This window comes from Sylvia atricapilla, chromosome 3 (genome assembly GCF_009819655.1).
Source record: "Sylvia atricapilla isolate bSylAtr1 chromosome 3, bSylAtr1.pri, whole genome shotgun sequence".
NCBI lineage: Eukaryota > Metazoa > Chordata > Aves > Passeriformes > Sylviidae > Sylvia > Sylvia atricapilla.
This window is the reverse complement of record NC_089142.1, coordinates 15481449-15506613: the sequence shown is the minus strand read 5'-3', so window position 1 is coordinate 15506613 and position 25165 is coordinate 15481449. Positions and strand designations below refer to the sequence as shown.

General features: G+C 39.1%; 1 protein-coding gene across 3 annotated transcripts in view; it reads right to left on the bottom strand.

Moving 5' to 3' along the window:
• KIDINS220 (kinase D interacting substrate 220) overlaps positions 1-20744 on the bottom strand; it is an 81766-nt gene extending 61022 nt beyond the window's left edge. For 2 of the 3 annotated variants that reach the window (XM_066314823.1, XM_066314826.1), the window contains exons 1-9: positions 20629-20744; positions 13230-13379; positions 9032-9130; positions 7541-7639; positions 6060-6158; positions 5015-5116; positions 4493-4591; positions 3381-3578; positions 1380-1478 (exon numbers count right to left, since the gene is read on the bottom strand). In XM_066314823.1, coding sequence (XP_066170920.1) covers positions 1380-1478; positions 3381-3578; positions 4493-4591; positions 5015-5116; positions 6060-6158; positions 7541-7639; positions 9032-9130; positions 13230-13337 — 903 coding nt within the window. In that variant the 5' untranslated portion in view covers positions 13338-13379; positions 20629-20744. Of the gene's footprint in view, positions 1-1379; positions 1479-3380; positions 3579-4492; positions 4592-5014; positions 5117-6059; positions 6159-7540; positions 7640-9031; positions 9131-13229; positions 13380-20624 lie in introns of all 3 variants that reach the window. The other variant, XM_066314825.1, reaches the window with a different exon arrangement.
• Positions 20745-25165: the final 4421 nt, after the last annotated feature.

Sequence of the window (25165 nt, the reverse complement as noted above, 5' to 3'; positions counted from 1 at the left end):
GGGCTGAGGAAAGCACCATCTGTGCCCTCACCTGCCCCAACACTGACTCTCAAGGGCCTTTTAGTTATGTTTTATCTGCTGAAGGTATTGGCCAGCTAGTGACCATATGAATGAATGATCAGCAAGGAACGTCATTGCTGGAAGGCTGGACAAGACTCAGCAATATTTCCAAAATGTCACAAATTTGGGCAGCCAACACATTTCCCCAGAACAGGTCTGGCTAGCAGGCAGGTGCTGCAATGCAGAACAGCAGGGAATTTCCTCCCAATAAGGAAGTAACACTCATCTCCAATTTTGATACTGCTAGTCCTAAACTATGACCTGAAGTGCAAAGCCAGAACATTGCTCTGGTGGTACTGACTCCTGCTTTGCCTGCTGTAAGGCTACAAAAGCATTCTCTAGATCAACCACTGCAAATGGCCACTCAAGCAACCTCACACTGCTAGAGGTCACAAGTTTCCCTGCTACCAAAGATGTTGCGTCCTCTTGCTGTTTCTGTATCACTTCAGTCATAGCAAGATGTGAAAAGCTTCAGATTTTCAAATCCATGTCACAGCCAGAAGCTGAGATACACAGGTTGCCAGTGGCAGGTTAGAGGAAGAGATCCAAATGCTACTTTCTCTTGAAAATAAAAACCTGTTAGCTTCTCAGAGGCTCTGCAGCAGCAGCAGCAGGCACTGTACCTTTGCAGCTCTGAGTGACTACTTAGTTTTGTGTTCAAACTTGGCAGAACACATGTGCCGACAAAGCAGAGTGACTGGAATAGCTCCAAGCAAAAGAATGCAAGTTGAATGTAACAAAAACAAGTACCATGCTGAGTGAGAAAGCTTCCAGTAGAAGAGTAAAACTAACACCTTAATCAAAGGACAAATAGGAAAGAAGTAGAAAACACAGAAATCACTGACAACAGTGTTTAAGAGAAAGCAACACAGAAAGCTCGTGGAGACAAGAACCAACCAAGCACAGTGAGAGAACCACTCTGACAACAGATATAATCTTGGGTGCATCACATTTCATTGACATTCTATTTAAAATATGATCAAAATCATTATATTAAGTGTATTTTAAAGTATGTTATTATTTTATATCTGTTCAGTAGTGCAAATGAAGTAAGTCGAGTTCAATCTTTCGCTTTTCAACCATTATACAATTAACTGAAAAAAACTGTGCTTAACAAGCCATTACAATTATACGTATCTTATATCCTAAAACCTGAAGAGCAATGTGATGTATTTTACTGTTTGATGGAATTTGAGCTTCTTACAGAGTAGACAGAGCATACTTTAAAGCCCTGTTTTCAGGAACACAGTGTAATTGTTTGGTATACAAATTCACATCCTATTTAAGAAGTACTCTGACATTGACACTGTTGTACTTACCTGACCTCTGATATCTATATCAGCGTATTTATGGAGCAGGGCCCTCACAATTTCAACGTGACCACCTCTGACAGCCCCAATCAACACTGTATCTCCACTCTAAAAAATTGTGAAAGAATATTGAACATGAATTAACATTATTTACCAATAAGCAGTGTAACAGAGAATGAATTATAGCTTTCAAGTACACACTATGCCTATTTAGATCAAGAAATCTCCACTCTTATAAAAAGAAAGAAGATACAAAAAATAGAACGATCTCTGAAAAAATGGGTATATAATAGAAAAAATTCTGATTTTTTTTTTCAATTGCTCAGGAAAACAAACATTCCAAAAATAGGTCTAGCTTAAACCACTATCCAAAAAAACCCAGCATAAATTAATAATAAATACAAAAAAAGCCAGTTGTTTTCTGTTCGTAGGAAGACCAAACACTCACAGTAATAACTAAATCAGACAAGAATATTGTCTGTCTCCTTGAGATGTTTCACAGCTGACAAAAGCTCCTCAAGAATTGTGAATAAATTTATGCTTTTTTTTGGTGCAGATTTGACTGCTATCTTGTTTATATATACTATGCTATTATAAAGAAAAAAGCAAAAGGCTGATTTATTCTGAAATCAAAATAAAAAATATTTTGGTGTGGTAAATGGAGTTTTATGTACATAAAACAAAGTTACAATTGTGCTTAAGGCTTCTGATTTTAACACACTTAAGGACATGCCAGAATTTCAGAAACTCCCTTATATTCCAGAAAATGCCTTGTACTCCTTTTATGAAACAGGAAAACCAAATAAAAGTACGGCAAAATCACAGGTGTAGAACTCAGCTGAGCAGTAGGAAATGCCCCATCAGTCAGTCATTACATACTTGGCAAACCAAGAAATTTTCTATATCAAAACCTACTCTAGCATCTGAAACTAAGAGAGTACGCATTGTTAGGTGTATTCTTGGAATGCAATGAGCTGTGCGGAAAGCTGTAATTTCTCTTTCCTGAAAGCACAGAAATGCAGACTGTTGTAGAACATTGTGGCAGAAGAGGTGCTAAGAAGGATTGCAACCTATTTTCTTAAATATTTTTAAAGTTTGCTTTGATATATGCCTAAGGTCAAATTTGTTGTGATATGCAACACTGTACATTGCCATCTGAGCAATGCACTGACACTTGAAATACAGAAAAATGCATCCAAAATTCTTTATAAATCTATGAGGCAAATATTAGGAAGCTTTCCTCTATTCTCTGCAATCCCAAGCAATTCAACTTAGGGATTGGGAATGCAGCCTCAAAAATGTATTACTGCTCTGAACTAAGTCACTGACCTTGATAGAGCCATCTAAGTTTAGGTATCTAACCAACTACAGCCTCAAGTTTTTGACCTGTCTCTGACACTTCAGAAGCACCTGACTACCAAGAGGGCACTGCAGACAGTCCAAAGTACCCAAATAAAATCCTGAGCTGCCAGCGAGCAGATTCACACTCTGGGCACTGTTCAAGTCACATCTCTAGTGAGCAATGTATATATATAGGTCAGGCACACAGCATTACATTTACACCTCTTGACCCAGAGCTGAAGTCTCCCTCTTATATATGCAAGTTTTCTAGTAAAAAGTTTCATTGTAAAAGACAGAGGTACATGCTGAATTAAATACATTCTTTTTTACAGAATCCAGGTTTACAGTTTTAGCAGCACTACCCCACCCAAATCTACAGATTAATTCAGTATTATTCTTATGTTACAGATATGTCATATGCCCTAAGTTCTCAATTCAAGCATCTCAAAGAAAAAGAGTAGTTCCAGCAGCTTATCCTTTACCTTCCCATAGCAACAATTACCTCTTCACATACTAGTAAAAGAGCAATACACGAAAATACCCCTAGATGGCAGAAAAATCAGAAAGCCAGAAAAATCACATATTTACAAATCTGCATACACAGGCATTTAAGCATAAACTTTAAATATATATATATGTACAAAACAATTATCATGAGAATTGACTCACCCTGTCAGGAATGTTCACATAAGTGCCAGCATCAAGAAGATCCTGCACAATTTCAGTATGTCCCTCCTTTGACGCAATCATCAAAGCTGTATTTCCATCTTTATCTGTTAGGTTTACATTTGGGTTCCTTTTCAGTATTTCTTTTACTGAGTCAGTATAGCCACCCTTCACTGCTACAATAAGTGCAGTCATAGAATTCTTCAAATAAAACCAAAAGATTTTAATGTACAGTGGATGTAGCAATCACCATTATATCATCAGCTCAAATAAGAAGAGAACACTCACTGACATGACTCTCTCTATCATCCAAACACTACTTCAGTTTTGTGTTTTAAAGTGCACCAAAATCCGGGCTTTTTAAAATCGAAGAAATAAACTGAGAGCAACAGTACAGAACTCTTCAAATGAAAGAAGTGAAGTTCAGACCAGTTTATTCAATCTCTAGAATGCCACTCATATGATAAAATAATTTCTTGTCATATGGGAATATAGTATTATCAGAGAACCCAGGTCTACCAATACTGTTCGCAAAGAGGATTTTTGAAGAACTTTAGAAATAATCAGATAAATCCCAAAAGATTTCCTAATCTTCCACTTAACTTTTAATAGATTTTTTTTTTGTTTTGACAAGCAATTCAAATGTAATCTGTTGTATTTAAAAACAATATGCAGCTGAAACTTCAGAAAAAAATTCAATTTCTGAGAAGCTGCAGTCACCATTATTATTTCTAAAAGATAATTTGTGTTTGATTTACTTTTCAAAAGGCACTGAGGAAAAAGAGATTTGATGTATCAGGCTTGGATACTGAATGAATTTTGATAGCAAGAACCTTCAGATAACAATTACCTAAATTAATTTATGGTCATTAAAATTTACACTTAAGATACTAGTGCGTCCACTGTCATCACAACTCTCTAGTTACCTCATAGTTTTATTAAAAGGCACAAAGAAATTTCAGTAGCTATCACATGCAGTCAGCAAATAGCTGGAAAGCAAGAGACTCCAACACCAACATTTCATCTTGTTTCATGTATTTCTTGGTATTTGTTTTATTAAAAAACCCAAATAGGACACAGAGATGTACTTATCACTGAAAAAAGCAGTTGCTTACAGCTCCTTCTTGATCAACATCAGCTCCCATCTGCAGCAGGTATTTCACACACTCCAAATGACCCTTCCTTGCTGCCCAAACCAGTGGGGTGGTTCCATACTGAAAAAACAGCCACAACATTTTATCATATTGCTTTCTGTATTTAGTATCCCATACAATCTAGTATTTATCCTATACTTCATCACTCGAGTTTTTACAAAAACATAATTTGGTCTTGTGAATTAACACAAGGATCTGAAAAGCCCTTTCAACTTTTCTTTTGTATATAGCTGTAATAATTATTTTTCTATACAGCCTAGGATAGCAAGGTTTACAATAGCTCAGAAAACAGAAATACGTTCACGTCTTGAGCACACTATGGAAAAACCTCTTTCAAGCATAACAACTTACACTAGCACACTAATTCTAATCTCATGGGCAAAATATAAACAAGTGTTTTTCTAACCAAGAACTCACAGACTTCCTTTTACAAGAAGTTTATCACACATTACAGAAATTAAATGTTACACAGGTATAACTTACTTTGTCAGAGCAGTTCACTTTAGCTCCATGCTGCAGTAAGAGGTGGACTATATCCGAGTGGCCACGTCCTGCTGCCCAAATAATTGGATAAACACTGTATTGCTTAGAATTAAAAAACAAATAAATAATTATAGTCTTAAGTATTTTAATTATTTTACATCAACAAAACAAGTCTCAAGAGAAGTTAAATCCACAGAAGAATGAACATACATAAATCCAACTACATTATCAATAAATATTATCTAGTACATTACCTAGATGATATCTAGGAAGATGTCCACTATTTTGAATCAGTTTTGATTTATAACTCTTTAAACAAGTTCTGTAAATTCACATTCTTATCTTAATAGGAACATTTGTAAGGTAAAAAGGAAGCAACAGACAGCTAAGTAATATCCCTAAGTAATCAGGACTGCAGAGGAGTTGTGCCACACACACAGACACTGCACATGCAAACCAGAGAAAATCAACCATCACAAAGGTTGTTTTGGCCACTGGGGTTCTCCCTTCATTGTTCATGGCCTCACACAGCAGAGACCTGACAGTATAAACAAATTGTTCAGTGCCTACACTTTTGCAGAAAATGCTTACAAATGAACTATATCTCACAATCTTGGGGATTTTTATTCTCCAACATGAATGATATATGTTCACATAACCTAAACTAGTATGAAACAATTAAAGCAAGTTATGATTCCTAAATTGCACACATTAGTTACTCCGTTAACTTCTACAGATGTAGAAAAATGACAGTTACTATACAAGCAACATTAGATACACTACTTATCTTTTTTATTATTTCCTCTGCTGATAATTTGAATCTTAGTATGAGCTATACAACGATTTGCTTCAATTAAAAAAATTTCAAAATTATTAAAAAAGCCAGTGGCAATCACACAGATTATTAAAGCAAGCCCTTTATAAAGTACAGTGATTAATGTCATACTGCAAAAAATGCAAAATGTTTATCCAAAATAATAAGATGAGTGTACAATTCAGGACTTCAAACACTCGGGAGGAGGAGATGTTTAAAACTAAAACTTACCATGCCTGTGATGTTTGGATTTGCTCCTTTCTCAAGCAGCAGTTTAGCCACTTCAGTACGGCCTTTGTATGATGCCCACATCAGGGCAGTCCATCCTCCCTGGCAAAGACAACTCAAAGAAATGTAAAAACTGAAAAATACTTAGAAATATAACTAATGACTTTTATTTAATTTTGGATTTGTCCTGAGACTATTCTGCAAATTCAAAATATAGTAAGGAGTGACCACACAGTGTTGTAGTGCTATTTATTTAGAATAAATAATAAGTTCTTGTATGCAAGTACTAAATTCCTGTTAAATGTAAAACTCAGGAAAAAATCATGTCCTTAATGTTGCTGAACACTGAATTCAGATTTCAAATGCATACAAATTCAACCACTGGATTTCAAAAAAACTAAGAAACACACCACTATCTTAAAACAAAATCTAGACTCCAAATCAATTAACATTGTGGAAAGTTTATTTTTGATTTCTGTAGCAGGGAGTAGTAAGAGCAATTAATTTCAAACTACACTGGTGTGTTCATTTAAGTTTGTAAGTTAGGAGACAATGAGGCTTCACTGCCTAAGGCATTTGACAGGTCCGGTAAACAAATTTCATTTCAAAATAACAGTATGCCTCCAATAACTGTAAGCAGAATTTTTATTTATTTCTTTATAATACACTTTTGGAGAAACCAAGCACTTGACCATGTGAATGTGCTTAATGTTAAACAAAAAATCTTGATAAGTGAAGATGCCTCAGCTTTCAGACAGAGTGGCACTTCAATTAAAGGAAGCAACTCACCCCTAGTAGCTTTCCATATTTTAACTTAAGCAGAACAAAATTAGTCCTTGCAGGTACCTAATTCCATCTTCTGTCAATGTCAAATGACAGTTTATGGCTCTTCAGGGCCATCTAACCTTAGACTCCTGTCAGCAGCCTTTGTAACTATTTTGGTGGGCTGGACTGTAGTGCCCACTTTCCCATATCAAAATTTGGCAAGATGAATGAAAGCAAATGTTGGGAGACTGAAAACAGGGACTGCTATGTGAACAATCACGGCGGCCCAGAGTAAAAGTAAATACAGACAGGTATCTTCTGGGAAAGACAATGTTTATTTTACCAGAATACTTAAAAAAAGCACCACTACCACCCAAAAAAAACTCCAACAAAAAAACCCACAAACCAACCCTTCTCCTGCAAAAAACTCACCCACACAAAACACACACAAAAATCAAACTGTTCATCAATTTAGCTTTTTTCTAAAGCAAATTAAGGGGAAAAAAGCAGCCCTAATAAACCAGCCGTCATTATTAACACTAAAGTAATCATTTTACAGGTGTAAAAAGAAATATTTAACTATATATTCTTTTTTGTTTCAGCAGCCCTGGGTACATAATGTAAAAAAAATGAAAGATTTCCTTAGTTTTATGGAATTGAAAATCTCCAATTCACAAAACTGTTTTTCTATTTTATTTTTACACTAAGACAATACATACCAAATCCCGATGCTCCAAACTAACATTATAATTGAGTAGCTCTGCTACAATAGCTGCATGCCCTTCTTTGGCTGCTGAAATAAGAGCGGTCCAGTTGTCCTAGGAAAAAATGGAAAAAATGTTATAAAGCAATATTGAATATTTTAATACAAGTAACCTTGTGTTTCAAGTGTTTAATCCACAACAGGTAATACAGAAGCCCTTAAAATAGCTGTCCTTTAAAAAAAAAATAAAAGTACTAATAAATTCACAGCATGCCAGTTATACACATGGAAATATAGAGCAACTACTCCAAATCTCCCCTCTAATTATGTGCTCTCCTACCCAATATCTAGCCCTTTCCACTCCTCAGTTCACTGTAGGTTATCTTAATAAATATATGGAGGAAGCAGCACCTACAAAGGACTAGAAAATGAAGTCAAGACATTAAAAACTGCTGAGAGGGAATGAGATGCTAACCAGGACCACAGAAAACAGTGGCACTGGGTCTCCACACACAATGTGTGACAGTACTCAAGGGACTGATATACAAGGTAACCTGGCCCACAGCTTTTCACATTTCTGATCACTTCTGGAAGATATATTTCCCCTTGCATAATGCTTATTTCCCCCCCACTGCTCAAAGCTCATCCAGGTGTGGACTGATTTTTGATATGCTACACACTTACAAAATATAGCAACCGTTTATAAGGTAGCTGTTCTTCCTAGAAGTATAGAAATTGTGGCATTTATAGCAATTGTAATAAATGGCTCAAAACAATAGAGACTTGGTTGGTTGGCTTTGTTGTTCTGGATTTTTTGAGTGACAGCCTCCACAGAATGGACTAGATGTCCATACTGCTACATTTAAACTAAGTGTAGAGGTAAAAAAACCAAGTGATATCCTTTTCCTGTTTATCAGTCTTCACTGGAATATACAGACCTTTCAAAACTTTCTAACAATATCTCTGTTTTATTCACCCCTTTTGGGTATCTTTCATCTGGAGTCAATCTCCTGCTGAGGCACGAAGATAATTCATAAATTTGAAACTCCTCCCTGCCAAGGCTTTCATCTGAAACAATCCTTTAACCTAAATTCTCTCTAGATATTTACTGGAAAAACACCAAAACCAAATAAAAATTCAGCCCAAACAAATAAACGGAAATTCAACCCACTGACATACCTCAACAACACTGAGTCGAGCAAAATCCCTTGGACCTCATCTTTGATGCTGTATTTCTCTATTCTGATTTCCCAGAAGAAACACCAGCAAATTCAGCAGAGATCAAGATGTTTTGAACATCTGAGGATATCCCTACTCTTCATGAGGGCTTGGAGAAACACAAAAGCTAAGCAATTTTGTATAAAATCTCTCTTACATGTCATCATTTGCCACCTGTTTTCTTCCCCCCTGAGCTCAACACTAACCTAAATTCCCTTTCTTTCCCTGCCCCTTGAAATTTCTTGTTCCTCCACTGTTAGGTGCCATCACATAAAGCATTAATACTTACTGCATCTTCCAAGTTGCAATTAGCTCCCTTCTTGAGAAGCTCCTGGACAATTTCTAAATTGCCTTGCTCAGCAGCCAACATAAGTGGAGTCTGGCCATTCTGAAATAGAAGTGACAGTAAAATAGATGCATTGGGAAGTGATGAAAATGACACACATACCCACACAGAAACTACAAAATAAAAACACAGAAACTACAGAGTAACATTGTTTCTATTTTTAATTGCCACTGAGAAGCAGTAAGAAGGACTGGTGTTGAAACCACACAGTATACTTGCAATAAAAATGGAGAGTATGGTATTAAACCCTGTACCATAGGAGATTAAAAAACACAAAACCCCCAAAACATTTCAGACATTATAAAGGGCTACTAAAAGAAAAATGTTACATTATTAAATACCTACCTTTCTGAATTATTTGCTCTCTCAGACATCTCCAATACGTGTTACATCTTTACAACTTGGAGCAACTCAGTCACATTATAAAAACATTAATAAAGAAATATATCTACCTTAGGAATCACAATGCACACTGATTCAAAGGAATATTTGCTAAAGCCTTGGAAAAAATAGTCAGGTTATATACCCCACTTCTATCTCACAGCACAGGAAATGCAGATATCACTTCATCCTCTGCAGTGTGGGTTCTTAGCAGTCTCATCTCAGAGAAGATGAAAGATACAAAACCTGATTTACTTGCCTTCAGAAGTATTTTAAAAGTCAGAATCTGTCACCCTTCCATCAGCCTACTTTTGTGTCAGCAAATTTCTGAGATACAACTGCTCTGCATGCTGAAAAGTAAGACTTGCTAAATTTTACAGTAAATTTATTAATTAAAAGTATAAGAAATTAGTAGAATTTTTCTTGACCTTGCTTCTGTTTTTTCTCTCCACCATAGAGAAAATTCAAATTATCTAGTCTCTAAATAACACAAAAGCTACAAGTTAGGAGCTGTATACCAGCAATTTCCCTGGAAAGAATTAAAATCAATGCAGAATCACAATACAGAAATATCACTGATCTTCATAACTGAAACTATTAATGATACAATTAATAAAGATACTTAATGACTCTTTCTGCTCTTTACACACACAGAATCACAGAAATGCATGGATTCTTTCAAAAACACTTTCTGGCCCATCAGCTGTTCCTTATGTAATTACATCCATAAGGTAATTATTTTGTATCAACAAGAAGTAGTTTTAGGTAGGGTCATTAAAAAAAATAATTAAAATGCTCAAAAAATCACAAGAAAATAAAATGCTACTTTATAGAAAAAAACAGCTCTCTTTGGAGGAGAAAACAGTCATAACTTTTGCTCTTTAAGATATGCAAGTTATTAAGTTGGGAATATACACACCAAGGGATTTCAGAAATCCTGACTGACCACTCTGCCTTCTGTGATGGCACCACTGGTCAGTGGATGCAGAGCTGAGACACTGTTTATGCCATATCAAGCAAGGACTTCAACACTGTCTCCCACAGCCACCAGGGACACTAATGAAGTACAGGCACTGAGGTGGACTGAAACTGGCTGCAGTGCTGGGCTCAGAGCACTGGGATCAGCAGTACAAAGTCCAGCTGGAGCCAGTCACTGGTGCAGGGAATCAATATTAGGATCCCATTTAATCCTTTCATTAAGGACTGGGGCAATGGCACAGAGTGCACTGGACAAAGTTGGGAAGAGTGGCTGATGCATCAGATGCTTGTGCTGCCATCCAGAGGGCACTGACAGGCTGGGCCAACAGGAACCTCACTGTACTGAGTCCAAGTGTCTGGTTGGGATGTCCAGAGGGAACTGCATTGAATCTTTGTGAAGAGAGGCTGGGACTGCCCTGTGTCAGACACAGGCAATTCCAGCTGGCTCCAACCCACCCGGCTCAGGATACAGGACTAGATAATCTCCAGGGATCCCTTCCAAGCAGTGCTTTAGCAAAACACATAAAATCCCCTATTTCAGCCTTACCATTCTTCTCATTCTTCCTTCTGAACAGTTACTATTGTTATCACTCTGATTATCTTCCACAAGCAGATAACACAAAAGGATAATACATTCCAAACAAAAGCATGTCTGGGCAAGAAGAGACTGTGGATAGTAAAATCACTCCCTCCTATAAGAAGTGTCATACAGCTACAGACTGGCTTTGGTTTTCTGAAACGGTGTAGAATTTTCTATAGGGGTACTGAAAACATCCTTCCCTTTTTGTTAGAAGACTCTTAAACGTAAGTATAATGTTACAGTGTTTTAGCAACCATCAAAAGGATTTCACCAACACAGAAACAAAAGATAATTACTACATCTGTGACCTCCAGGCTCATTCTCCAAAGTTGTCCAAGAGTCTAGACACTCCACAACAACTAAATGCCCATATTTCTCACACACACATCAAATACACCACAGCTCAATCTAAGTGTTGGAATAACGGAATTATAAAGGAGCACACCTGTATCATTTTAGGGAAATCAATTTGTGCTGCCACCTAACAGGTTAGTGCTCTTGCAGTCCATGAGAGAACAGAAGATTCAGAATTGAACATACAGAAGCTCTTTCAGTACCAAGAGCAGGAAGAAAGGCACATCAAGAGAAAGTGGAGGCTGTTAGGATCAAAGTGTATCACACAAAGCAAGCATCTATCATCAGCTGTTAATTCAAACGTGTCTGGTATGAGAGAGAAAAAAATCATACAAGTGGAAGGATGTGCAGAAAAAAGGCAGAGAGGCTGAGACTGCCCCACTTAACTGAAACTGACAGAGTTAATGTAATAAAACCACCCATACACAAACTGACTGGGACATCCCAGCTTTTCTGCCAACTGACCACAGCCAAGATAAAAGGGCTGGTAATGATGTGGGTGATCCTACCAGTGGACAAGTCACTGCAGCCTGGGAGGTCCTGGCATTAGCAAACCTTAGCTTGCCAGCAATCTTTTTAGATCTCCAAAGGCACTCTCCTTCTGGTATTTTCTTTTACCCAAGAGGAAAAGTTGTCTTGGCAGGTCCCAAACTGGAAACTGAACTGCGCTTAAAGCCACTGAATTCCAAGGAAGAGCTATCATTTAAACTAAACTCCTATCATACATACAGACCATCCCCACAAGGGGTTTATAACTGATGCAAAAAACACACATCTGTGTGCAGAAATTACCTTCTCCAATGCAATAGATAAAAAGACAGAAAACCATAGGTATCAGGGAAATGATCTCTCCAAAAAGGCAGTTAATGTAACCCAGGACTACATTTAGTCCCACCAATAAGTGAAGAAAAAATTAGAAAAGAAGGTGAAGGCAGTGACATTTGATAAAATCAACACGATCTGTCTGATTTCAGCCATGTTGTTAAAAGGAATTGCCAGTAGAGGGAACAAACATTCCCCTTCTAAGATATGCTACATGCCAGGTGGTGAGGTTCATGTGTATGCTCTGAAACTTAAAAATTCTCTCATCTGAAATACTTCAGCATATGTGCATACACAGCATGGAATGTATGTGCCAACAATGAAAGAAAACTGTCTTAATTGAAACCAGATCTAATAACTACAGTAAGGCTAAATTCTGTACATTGTTTCCACATTTGCATGATGCTTTTTGGGTTTGACTAACACCTGCCATTGGACTTCTTTCCAAGAAAATATTCTTTCCATCTTATGCAGATTTGAAAAAATTTATCAACATAACAGATTCTAAATAATTCTCACATAAATTCCCTACTGTGTATCAAGACTTTTGTGTACTCCTGGTAAGCTCTTGACATACCTCTTGGATAGATATTTTTTCATCTAGATGAGCATATGCTCACATCAGTTGCAATACATGCTTATTTGGATTGTATAACAAAGTATCTCTTGACTGAAAACCAGGATGTGAGGCAAGGGTTTCACCACAAAATGAACACACCCACTTGGATCTGTGAACTAAGAAACAATTCTTAGCCACAGAAATACACGTGTAAACTCCATTCACAGAGTAAAGACAGAGTTGCATTTTCCAGCTCAGAATAACATTCTAGAAAGCAAATACTATTAAAGATGCTTGAGGTGCTGTCAGACACTGAACACACAGTGTTCATATTATGCAAAGGTAAGCAATAACATAAAAACAAAACTGAAATTTGTATATTAAATAACTAGTGTGATCTCACTAATTATTCATTCTGTAACTAATAAGCTGCAATGTGAAACTGACCTTTTCAAAAACCATCTTACCTCATTTCTCTCATCAACATCCCTGCACTTCTCAAGAAGCGCTTTCAGAGCAGGAACATTTCCTTCTTCTACGTAGGTCAACAGACTCTGACTCATGAGACTCGCCATCTTCACACACTATTTAAAATGCTGCACAATAACAAAGCTCACCTGCATTTCAGGAAAGAAAAAAAAAAACAAAACAAAACAGCAAAGCATAAGTAACAGCTATGACATTTGACATTAGAAAGCATGAATTGTATATGCTAATAAGTTGTTGGCTGGGTACAAACACCTGCCATTCTCCTCATCAAAACACTCTGGAGATGTGCATTAAAAGGCAGTCTTCCTTGGAAGACTTCCATGGAAGTCTTAACTCTCTCTAGTTCTTAGAAAATTACAGAAATAATTCTAACTGTTAGGTGTTTTCTAAATGAATATTTTGAATGGAATGCATATATGTATATGCAGCACTCCAGGAATATCTGCACATGTTACATACTTTATATATACACTAGTTATATTTACAGTATAACCCTTATCCTTTATGTGTATAAGCAGAGCATTGAGACTAATTAGCATTACAAACTACAGTGATTCTAGCAAAACTGCAGCCATATGGAACCCTCAGAAACATGATTTACTAAATCAGTTATCACCAACTTTATGCAGAATGCCTGCATGTGATGGCATGTTGTTAACTTGCTAGTCAAACATAACATAGCTTCTGTTAACTGATGATGTTTTTAACCTCTAATATGCAAGATAGCAAAGGTTTTTCTTTTTTTAAGGCAGATCACTAAGAACCATTTCAGACTTCCTGAAAAGCTGTGCCCAGTAAAAAGTTCAGAGCACCAGTAGTACAACTCTGTTAAATTTATATACACACAGCGACAGAAGCTGAGTCACTTACTGCACCTAAATTAGGTTTCACTGGATGCAGAACAGGTCATGGGGCTAAACACAAGACTCCAGCAGCCCTTCACACCTTTCTCCTCACCAGTGGCTGACATGATCATGCTCTGGCTTTTTCGTCTAACAGCAGAGGAAAACCTCCAGTTTAGTGTTAGCTAAACCCTACTGCTTAGGCTATTGTCCCCCAGGGAGAAGCCAGACAAGCAGCTTTCCCATGCAAATATTCTTACTTTTACTCTCAAATCAAAGCAGATAATGAATTTTTCTGTGCTTCCAACTGAAGTGGAACAAAAGAGACGAGAGGAAGCCAGCAAGAACTTCATTGTGCTTAGCACAGACAAATTAGCTTGGATTTGGAGATTTAAATTAAATAATCCAGCTCCACTTTAAATTGCTTACATAGTCTGTAAGACCACCCTTTTCCCTTTACCAAGTACATTTACTCATACACACTGTTGTCAAGATATGTTAGACACTACCTGAGCTCACCTACAGCAATGCAGCCATCAGATGACCCACATACAGAAATGCCTCATTCAAAACAAGGTCTGTTAACACCTCAGTTAAGATGACAGCAGCTCTGAGTACACGCAAATGAAATTCAGGTGAACGGCTAGTGGCAAAAGAAACTAGAGACATTTTGTTAAAAACCACACCTAAAAACAGTAAACAAAAATAGAAGTCTAGACTTGACACATAAAACCCAGTAGCAGTTTTCCTAGGCACTGCCCAAGCAGCCAGTCTGCCCCACAAGAAGCTATAAATAAACTAAGAACACAAAACGCCTGTCACGTTTATTGTACAGTTAAATTACCATCAAAGGGGTGAGCAGCACAACAGTGGTGGTATATATTTGTCTCCATTTTTTTTTTCAGTAGGAGTATGAGCCAATTGAGAGGTTGCAAACTTAAAAACAAAAAATCCACTAAACCACAAAAAATACAAAATGTTTGAAAAGAAATGGCAATTTTACTGGCTTCTACTGCCATTTCAGACACAAAAAATACTAGGAAAGTACCATCTTGCCTGGCATCCAGTTGCCATTCCAGAACAGCTCACCTCCCTTACAGCCTACAGCAGCATCTTACAACCCTATGCAGGAATCTCAGATATTTTCAGGCACTTAAAATGACATTAGATATTCACATATACCCGTATTCCTCTCATTATTTTTTACATATGATAACAGGAATCCATGAAGCGTGATTTGCTGCTAGCTCCACTGCCATCACAGGCATTTTCTGCTTTTCCTGTGCCATCTCCCAGCTTCTCTCCTGTAGCTGTACCTTCAATCCCCATGCCACTTTCCATACCAAATACTAAATTGAAAACTGTATTAAGAACATCCCCAAAACATGACTAAATATGTCTCACCAAATGATTTATACTCTGCAGTTGCTATCAAAATTTCCCCAATTAATTCTTAGCTAGTGTGAAAAGAAAGAAAGTATTCAGCATTGCATTTTTCCTCAAAGTGAGATTTTTCCCTTGATGTTCCCTATGGGCAGATTTCCAAAAGGCAGAGGCAGTCCTGCTGCACTGGAGATAAGCATCCTGCTTCAGAAATCCCAGTTGGCAACGGCACAGCTTCTGCTTTCACGCAGAGCTGAATCCTTAGGGACAGCTCAAACCTCTGACTAACAGTAAAACACCTGATGCCAATGAACACATCCAGAGGTGTGTTTATAAACTCCATGCAAAAATTACTTTTATAAAATGATAAAAGATTTGTACCGCTAAAACATCTCCAAGAATATTAATATTTTTGTCCCCTATGCTTCACTGTCACATGATATCCCCTTCTTAGAACTAATAACAGCCTATTTTATAAAAACAAGAATCACAAAATCAAAATACTATAATTATGCAGTTTTTATTCTCATGCTTTTATTTGCCCTTTTTCAGGGAAGCTTCTTAGAGCATCCAAAAGATTAACATCTCTGGAGGGCTTTAGGAAAGCACAGTTTAGGGACAACAACAACCACCAAATAAACAAAAATCTCCCCAGCACTCCAGAAACAAAGAAAAAATAAATATGGTGGTATTAAGATTTTTTGAAACTTTGCTTTATTTCTTCCCAACAAAGAACATGCCTGAAATAAGCCTGAATGGGTCTGTTCATGATACTTTCAGTCATGCCAGCAACTCAACGTCAGCTAAATACAGCCATAGTCCACCTTTTTATTAAACAAAATGTATGTTATTATGTTATGAAAATTAGGCACTGTACTCAAAGTCCATATGGGTGCTGGTCATGAAAGTGTGGTTTCTTCCAATGCTTCAGATTTTTTTAAAAATAATCATTAAAAATGAAGCAAGACTCTGAGGAACAGTCCCTGGTTAGAGAAGTAATTCTACTCTGGTCCCTCTAACGAAAAAAGCTCCTGAAATATATATTCAGACAGTTTTCAAACAACCCTAGAATAAAAAGAAAACTCTAAGGCATATCCTTACCCAAATTAAAGGATGAGAACTTAATCCCTGCCAAATTTCATAAATACAGTGCAAAATCAGTATCATTCAAAAACATCCTATACATAAATGGTCCTTAACTGCTCAATTAACACATTTATTTTCTTTGACACAGCAGAAGTACTTTCACAACCTATAACAAAAAAATTCAATTAAAACCAGGATTCTATTTGGAAACCAATTCCCTTTCCATTAAGAATGAAAGCCGTTATTTTTCTCTCCCACCTGAGCGAGCTAATTTCCAGTGCAAAAACTTGCTCTTCATTCACAATCCAAACTTTCAAGCTTGGAAATCTCACAATGCCCTTGGGTAGCAAATCCTGGTATTTTACAAAATTAGCAACACACCAAGAACTACGAAAACATATAAAGGGCACTAATGCTCAGGTGAAGGCAATGTTTGCACAGGGATTAACCTGTTTTTGTAAAGTTCTCACACCCTGACCTGAAGCAGACAAACATTGTCCCTATTTTGGAAAGACTGCAAAAATTGGTCAATTAAAAAAAAAAAAGTTTCTCTCAACAGCACCAGTATTGACAGCAGAGCTCAAATCTGTAGGTTTTTTTATGTATTCTCAAAACCTCTTACCAGTTCCTAACTATATAAAAAATATTATTTACCCCCTAAATTTTCCAACTATCATAATTTTTACATAGATCTTCCGCATGCTTTTTTGATTGTGCAAACAGTGATCTTTTATGAATAAGTATCAAAACTGCAGCATTATTGAGAATACCTACTAAATACAAAAAAAGAAAAGAAAGTCAAGATCGTAATGACATTAAATTCATACTTTTCATCATACAGTGAAGACTGTTGACTACTTTTTAATGCCTCCTTCCTTTTCCAGACACAAAAGCCACCTTCCCAAGATGCAACACTGTGGCAGATCTGTCAGCTAACTATAAAAGGAAATAATTACTGTGCCGCTGAAATCTGAGCACATACAACTCAAATGTGTAAATGAACAGCATTTCACCCTTAAGAACTGGAAACGCCATCTTTTCAAATTAGAATTGAAAAATGTGAAACAGGAATTGCACACATGAAATTTATTACAGAAAACTAACAAAAGTCAGTTTCATGTTCTCACACATTTTTATGCTTTATGATGGCATAAAGAAACAAAAAACATGCTGAAACATCGCCTTTACTTATACCACACAGAATCTCACTAACACAAGCATTGCTCAGCCTTCGACACCTTATTGTAATCTTTTCCTAAATGGATCTACTTCCTAAACATGAAGAGATCACAAGTCAGGCAACACATGAAGTGGCAAATATTTTAAAATATTCTTTCTATTGGGACTGAGTCAACCAAGATTCTGTTTAAAGAACAAATTTTCAGCTGAAATGAGTCTCTAAAAACATTAATTTCTGGTATTCAGAGAAATAACAAATCTTAGTTTCCATAAGTAGTCTACACCCACACCTCTTCTCCAGTGTCTGAAATTCCAGTGTGACTAATGACCTTATGCTGCATTTCTGCTTTTCCCTATTTAGCCGGGAACAGTCATTCAACTTCTCTTAACCACATTGCTGTTATCCAGGTGAGAAGATTTTTTTAATTACCTTACTTTTTGTTACTTTATCACAAAGAACAAACTTGCATAACTCTAAAATACCAAAAGACACAAAAAGTGAACTACAGCTAGACACAGAGACATACTTCTTTTGAAACCTGAAACCAATATAACTGAAAAAATTTTGCACAAAAGGACTTCTCTACTGTAACCATCATAACTCACACAGTATGAAGGGGAAATTGGAAATACCGAAGTCCTTCTTTTCTACCCTATGCACTCAAGGCAACAGCCATTTCCAAATATTGTAGCGATGGATTTTTTGTTAGTTTTAATAAAACAAAAGAAGCTGGGGTTACATATAAAAGACTGGAAAGACGTAAATCTATATTTAAAATGGAGAGCTAGTTGTCAGATGATAGCAACTACCAGATACGCCTGTGTTCCACTCTGGTTAAAAAAATCAGTTAAAGAAATGAGTTAAAATAAAGTGTGAAGTATTTGATAACAGGATTTGTACTTTATCAGAGAAATCTGCCCACCTTCGAGACAAAATTTAAATATGGTCAATGAACAGAAACATACTGCTAAGAAATCTGAATTCTAAGACAAAATTCAATTCCTAAACAAAATACAAGGTGCTCAGTCCTACAAATCACTAATTTTTAAATCTGAGTTTTAAATAACTCAGATAAAAGAAAGCAACCAAAACAGTTATTAATATTAAGGGGTTTCTTTTAACTATACCAACCAACACAAATCAATTGTCAAAACCTGTACAAAATACACAAAGGCTCAAGAAAGTCTGCAATGTCATCTTACAGTCTCATATGACCAACACATTTCTCTGTATCATAATATCAAGGGTTTGTTAGTCACAGACACAAGTTATATGACAAAAATCTAACTTTTTTAATGTTTCCACTTAAAAAGAGTATATAGTGTGGTGTAGAACGTAAAAAAATATGGCACCATTTCATAAGCTGTGATCACACAGAATTTCAAGCAGATTCTAATTTCTTAGTAACTAATTTATTTTAAATAAATGCTGTGGCAGAACAAAGAACAGATGCCTATCCAGTACACAAAAAGATGGGCTTTCTTTCTCAGAAAAAGATCTTCTGTTTTTCTGTCCATTTCTTTACTATTTGATCAGGGGAAGCAGTGTCAGGTAATTAATCAGGCAACAATTCAAACACTTTTCCAGCAAAAGACATATTACCGTATTATTCTGCCATTAATCCATAATCCAAAATTATAGGGAGGAAATCACTTTTCCAATCAATTTTTAAGCATATACGGGAAGGGGCAAAGCCCCACTACCTTTAAGACATATTGCTACTCTTTCAGTGATGTCCTGTGGCAGGACCTGGGCAGAAACTGAAACACAGAGTCAATTAAGCTGAAAAAGACCTTTGAGAGATCATTGAATCTAACCTGCGACTGAACATCACTGTCAACTAGACCAAGGCACCAAGTGGTCTTTCCTTAAACACCTCCAGGGTCAGTGACTCCAGCACCTCCCTGGGCAGTCCATTGCAATGTCTAACCACTCCTTCTGAGAAGAAATTCTTCCTAATATCCAACCTAAACGGCCCTCGGCACAGCTTGAGGCTACATTCTCTTGTGCTATTGCTTGTTGCCTGGGAGAAAAGGCTGATCCCCACTTGGCTACAACCTTCTTTCAGGCAGTTGTAGAGTGATAAGGTCACCCCCGAGCCTCCTTCTCTTGCAGGCTAAACACGCCAGCACTCCCTCGGCCAGGAGTTGTGCTCCAGAGCCTCCACCAGCTCCGCCGCCTCCTCTGCATTCAGGGGAGTCTCTGAGCATGAGGAAACACTCTTACTGTGAGGGTGACCCAGCAGCGGCACAGGTCGCCCTGAGAAATTGCAGTCTCCGTTCCTGGAGACTCACCAAAGTCCTCTGGGCACAGTCCAGGAGATCCACTCTTGCTGTCCCTACTGGAGAGCGGTTGGACCCTACGACCTGCGGAGGTCCCTCCCGCCCTCAACCGTTCTGTTATTCTTTACCTTGGAAATTAGATGCCAAAAACTCCCCTGACGGGTCGAACCCTTATCTACCTTTCCGAGTCAACAAGAGAGACACAGGGTACGAGAGGCTCCCCCGCCCCGGGACAGGGGTGACAGGGACGCCCGGCCGTGCCCGCGGGACGCTTCACCCACGGTGCGCTGCCCCGGACACCGGCACGCCGAGCCCGCTCCGCCCCGCACACGGCACCGCCGGGATGCCCAGGCACAGCGGGGCGGGCGCGCCGCCGCTCCCGACCCGCAGCCCTGCACTGAGAGCGCCGGGGCGTGACGGGACCCGGCCCCCGAGCCACGGCGGCCACGAATCGCCCGAGCCCAGCGCTCCCCGGGGGCCCCGCCGGGAGCGGCCCCGCGGCGCCCTTTGTTTGGCAGCGGGAGCGCCGCCTCCCCCACAGCCCCGTGCCCTTCCCCTGCCCTTCCGCGGCCGGCCCGCGCCGCCGCCTTCCGCCGCTACTCACCCCACGGCCCGGCGCACTCGGCCCCTGCGACGGCCGCCCGGGCCCAGCCGGAGCCTGACACACAGAGAGGCGGCGGCCCCGAGCGCGGCTCAGCTCGGCCCAGCGGCGCCCGCCATCTTCCGCCGCTGCACTCCGCCCGCCCGGGCCGTGACGCGCGGGGGCGGCTCCGCCCGGCTCCGGCCGCGCCCATCGCCGCGGGCGGCGGCAACAACGGGCCGGGAGCAGCCGTGGCCGGGGAGCAGCCGTGGCCGGGAGCAGCCCTGCCCGGGACTGCCGCGGCACCGCCGGCCCGGCGCGGACGGAGCGGAGCGGCGCACAGGGGGCCTGGCTGAGCCGGAGCGCAGCGCTGGGCGCCACCCTGGAGAGCCACCAGCAGTCACCCCCCGGCTGCTTTCTGATAGAAAAGAAGGGGGGAAAGGGTAGTGAACAATTGCTGCCTGGTTGAAGGGGAACGAGAGGCTGGAAAGCAGCGCCGCGGAGAGGGACCTCACCTCGAGCCCTGGGGGCAGTTTTGGGCACAGCAGCATAAGAAAGACATTAAGCTGTTAGAGAGCGTCCAAAGGAGGGCAACGAACGACGTGAAGGGCCTTGAGCCGAGGGAATACGAGGCGTGGCTAAGGTCACTTGTCTTGTTCATCTGGAGAAGAGAGTGAGTAGAGGCCTCATTGCAGTTACAACTTCTGGTGTGGGAAAGAGGAGGGGCAGGCACCGATCTCTTTCTTCTCTGTGGTGGCCAGGGACAGGACCTGAGGGAACAGCATGAAGCTGAGGCGGGAGGCGGAGGTTGAGTGTTAGGAAAAGGTTCTTCATCCAGGGGGTGGTTGGCGCTGGAATGGACTTTCCAGGGGAGTTGTCAGCACCAAGAGCTGTCAGAGCTCAAGAAGCATTCGGACAATGCTGGCAGGCCCATGGTGTGACCCTTGGGGTTGTCTTGTGTATGGCCAGGAGTTGGAGGCAGACTTTATGATTCTATTGGGTCCCTTCCAACTCAGAATTTTGTATGTTTCTGTGGTTTATACAGAGAAGCTGTATCAGTAACAAGTGCAGCTCCTCCTTGATGGCTGGGTTGTAATTTCCATAGAAGTTACATAACCTCAGCTGATTTCTATGAATGGTCACAGGAAGGGCCTTCACCTGGGCAGGGTCTTTTTGACCTGTGGAAGTGATTTTTAGTATAGTAATGAAGATAGACCAAATCTAGGATACATGGACCTTGAGTCTTTTGCCACGTTGGCAACATAAATGTAGACATACATCAGCATCTTGATTTACTCCATCCTTAGAGCTTGTTAGCTCCAGGATATCCTAAGGGATGCTAGCTGCTATCCTACTTAAGTCTCCTTTCTTGCTGATTAGACTTGGAAGTATATAAAGACCAAACATCAAATACATCCTGATCTAAGATAATTTCACATAATGCACAATTTGCAATCCCACCACATACCTTGAGACCACCAGCTTCTCTCAGACTCCCCCACAGCCCAGATGTCCTAGCAGCTTCATGGATATTTTAAAACTTCCCCTCAGCCTATGCCAGGGTGTGCATGGCTGCGGCTGCCTGATGCCATTCCCAACATTTTCTTCAGTTCTTTCATCAGTGCTTTCAGTGATGATAAAAAACACCCAGTGACTGTAAAATGTCATTTACATCTTCAGCACAGTCCAAATCCATGATGATGGATGTGTTTAATTCATCTGGACAACTAGATGAGAGATGATCTCTGATGACTACAGCAGTAACATCTCCCCAGGAACCTTGCCTAAACCAAAGATGGCAACAAACCAGCAAGGGAAGGGAGCATAGTCCCCACAGTACTGCTTATTTCTAAGGCTACTGAGTTTCAAGGGTCAAAGCATTGATATAATTCTTTACAACACAGAGATCTTCAATCTCAGTAAAGAGCCATGACTGTTTCCTTCTTAAAGAAACATTTAACAGGGCTTCCTCTATACCCCAAATACTTGCAAACCAGAAACCATGCAGCAAGGGCTTTGCTCACTTTTTAAAGCATGAATTCTCCAATGACCTTAAAGTCTTCACACCCTGATAAAATATACAGCTTCCCTACAATGCTCTAAAGTTAATACAAAGCAAAGGCACAAACTGTGAAATTCAAAAGCTAAATCCACTTAATCCTACACCAAAACATTGGTTCAGCTGAAAAACTGGGGAAAATTAAGTACATAAAGCACATTCTCCTCCTTTACACTTATTTGCAGAAATGAAATGTGAACAAATGGAGGATGAGTCCCTGCAGTTAACGTGGGGCTGAAAACGGTTCTCTGCACCACCTGAACATATGCATAAGGGCCACTACTCAAGGACGAGTGGTCCTGAGGCTTTGGGCACTCATATAATCTTGTGTACCTAAGAGAAACCACAGTCTAACAAGACTGCCTATGTTAGCCTCTTTAGGTTTATAGCTTTTGAAACACTTCCAAGGTATTACTTTTTCACACTTTATACAAAAATGTATATTAGTATCTCACTTCATAATCTCCCATCACCCAAATCCTTAATCCCGTATCACAGTGTTCCCACCTGTCAGGTGTTAGCTGTGTTTTCAGCATGTAGTTACAAATTTTAGACAGAAATGGTAGTCCCTCCTGCATAAAAAGGAACTTAAAACACCGTGATTATGGAGGCAGAAAAGGCACTTTTCTGTATGGGTCCTTCACTATCACCCACTTTTGCTGCAAGTGAGTCCAGCTCCTGACATCCTTGTGCTCTTCTAATTTTACCCTATGCTTAGATTAGGAGCAACACTTCCCCACCACTGACTAATTCACATTGAAACATGGTACAGTTGTGGTTTATTCAGTTTGGAAAGATCATGTGCAGCCGCCATGGAGAAATAACTCCTTTGCTACTATGTATGACTACCTTAGGAAGAGCTGTAAGATGTACTGCCAAATTCTGGACAGATCACCAACTCTCATCTAGTAAATAGGCTGAAAACATCTCCCACTAGAACTACTGTTTTCTATACTGAAACATCCTGAATGTTATCAGGAAGTTACTCAGATGGAACTAAGTTAAATATAGGCACAGGAAAATATCTGCTGGCCCCAGGATGCTCTTAATCGTGACTGTTTCTGTGCAGCAACTTAACAATTTACAACACTTAAGTGTTGTAAAGCTCTGTTTTATTTTAATCTCTTCAAATGAGTTTTTTCACTAAATGCAGCAAAGTTTAGTTCATGAGGACACTTCATACTCCTGTCTATGTTGTGAATGTGTGTTTGAGAAGGCAGTTTTCATTGCAGTCTAACTTCTGGTTAAAATGACATTTGCCGGATTTTCTCAAATTGCACCTGTAGTCCTTTGTGTTGGAATGGCAAGTATTTTCATCTCCTGTGATAGAGCTTGCTAAAAGAGAATTCCAAAAACACAAGGCTAAAAAATACCACTGCTCCAGTAGGGCCTTTCAAGTGAAGATCACACATTCCACATTCCTCTATGGTGGGACGCCTGGCAGAAAGAGATCTGGATAAAGATGTCTTTAAAAAGTTACACCATCTTTACAAAATTTGTACTGAAGTGGACTTAATACCAGATAAAAAGAAGACAGAAAATGATTCAGTGTGAGACAGGAAGTGATGGAAACAGCCCATCTTTAGTAGTGACACATATCTCTTCTCCAGCAATCTAAGCTCACACAGTAAAAACCTGCAGGTCCAGGAGTCTCAGCCAGCTTTGACATACTGTCACCAGCTAACAGAAACTGCCTGATCAGAGTTCTGGTAGCTGAGTTTCAAAAATTAAAAAAAAAAAAAAGAAAAAAAAAAAAGTGCATGTATGGGAGACGTTTAGCCCTGCTTCTTTGGAACCAGCAAAGAAGCAACAGCTTCTTCAAAGCACTGAATTTGATTTCTCAGTTATGAGGTTTCCATTTCTCAAGCTAAAAACTCCCCAGGTGTCATATCCAGAAGTTGTGCTCATCGAGTAGCAATATGCCCTGAGATAGAGGGTTTAAATTGCTTAAGCACCTTTCCCATAACACGAGGCTAGACTCAAAATTCTGTTTACTAGCTCTACTGAAAAATAATAATATACGTATACTTGTATATAGGCTCTAGAAAACAAAGTAAATAAAAGCAATTTTGAACTAGAGCATTCTAAATAACAATGTAAATACTAGAACATTCCAAATAACAGTGTAAATAAATGCAATGTATATTTAGCAACCTAAAAAGAGGAAACTGCATTAAAATAATTTTGTACTTCACCACTCATTAAAGCAAAGAATTTAGAAAAACAAGTTCACTTTTTTTAAACTACAGTTTAATCAGATTTAAAGACACAAATTAGAAAAGAACATTTATAGGCAAGTTAAAAACACCTTTAAAACATAACAGCATGCTGCTTCTGCAGCACTGCTGAGACAAATTAGAAATAAGTAATTATTAAAATATCACAATCACAGTGTAACTAACAGTGGTATTTTAATTTTACCATACACCAACACTTAGTTTATGGATCTGTTGAAAAATAACACTTTTTAAAAAATATATATTTTGGAATAATAAAAATGAA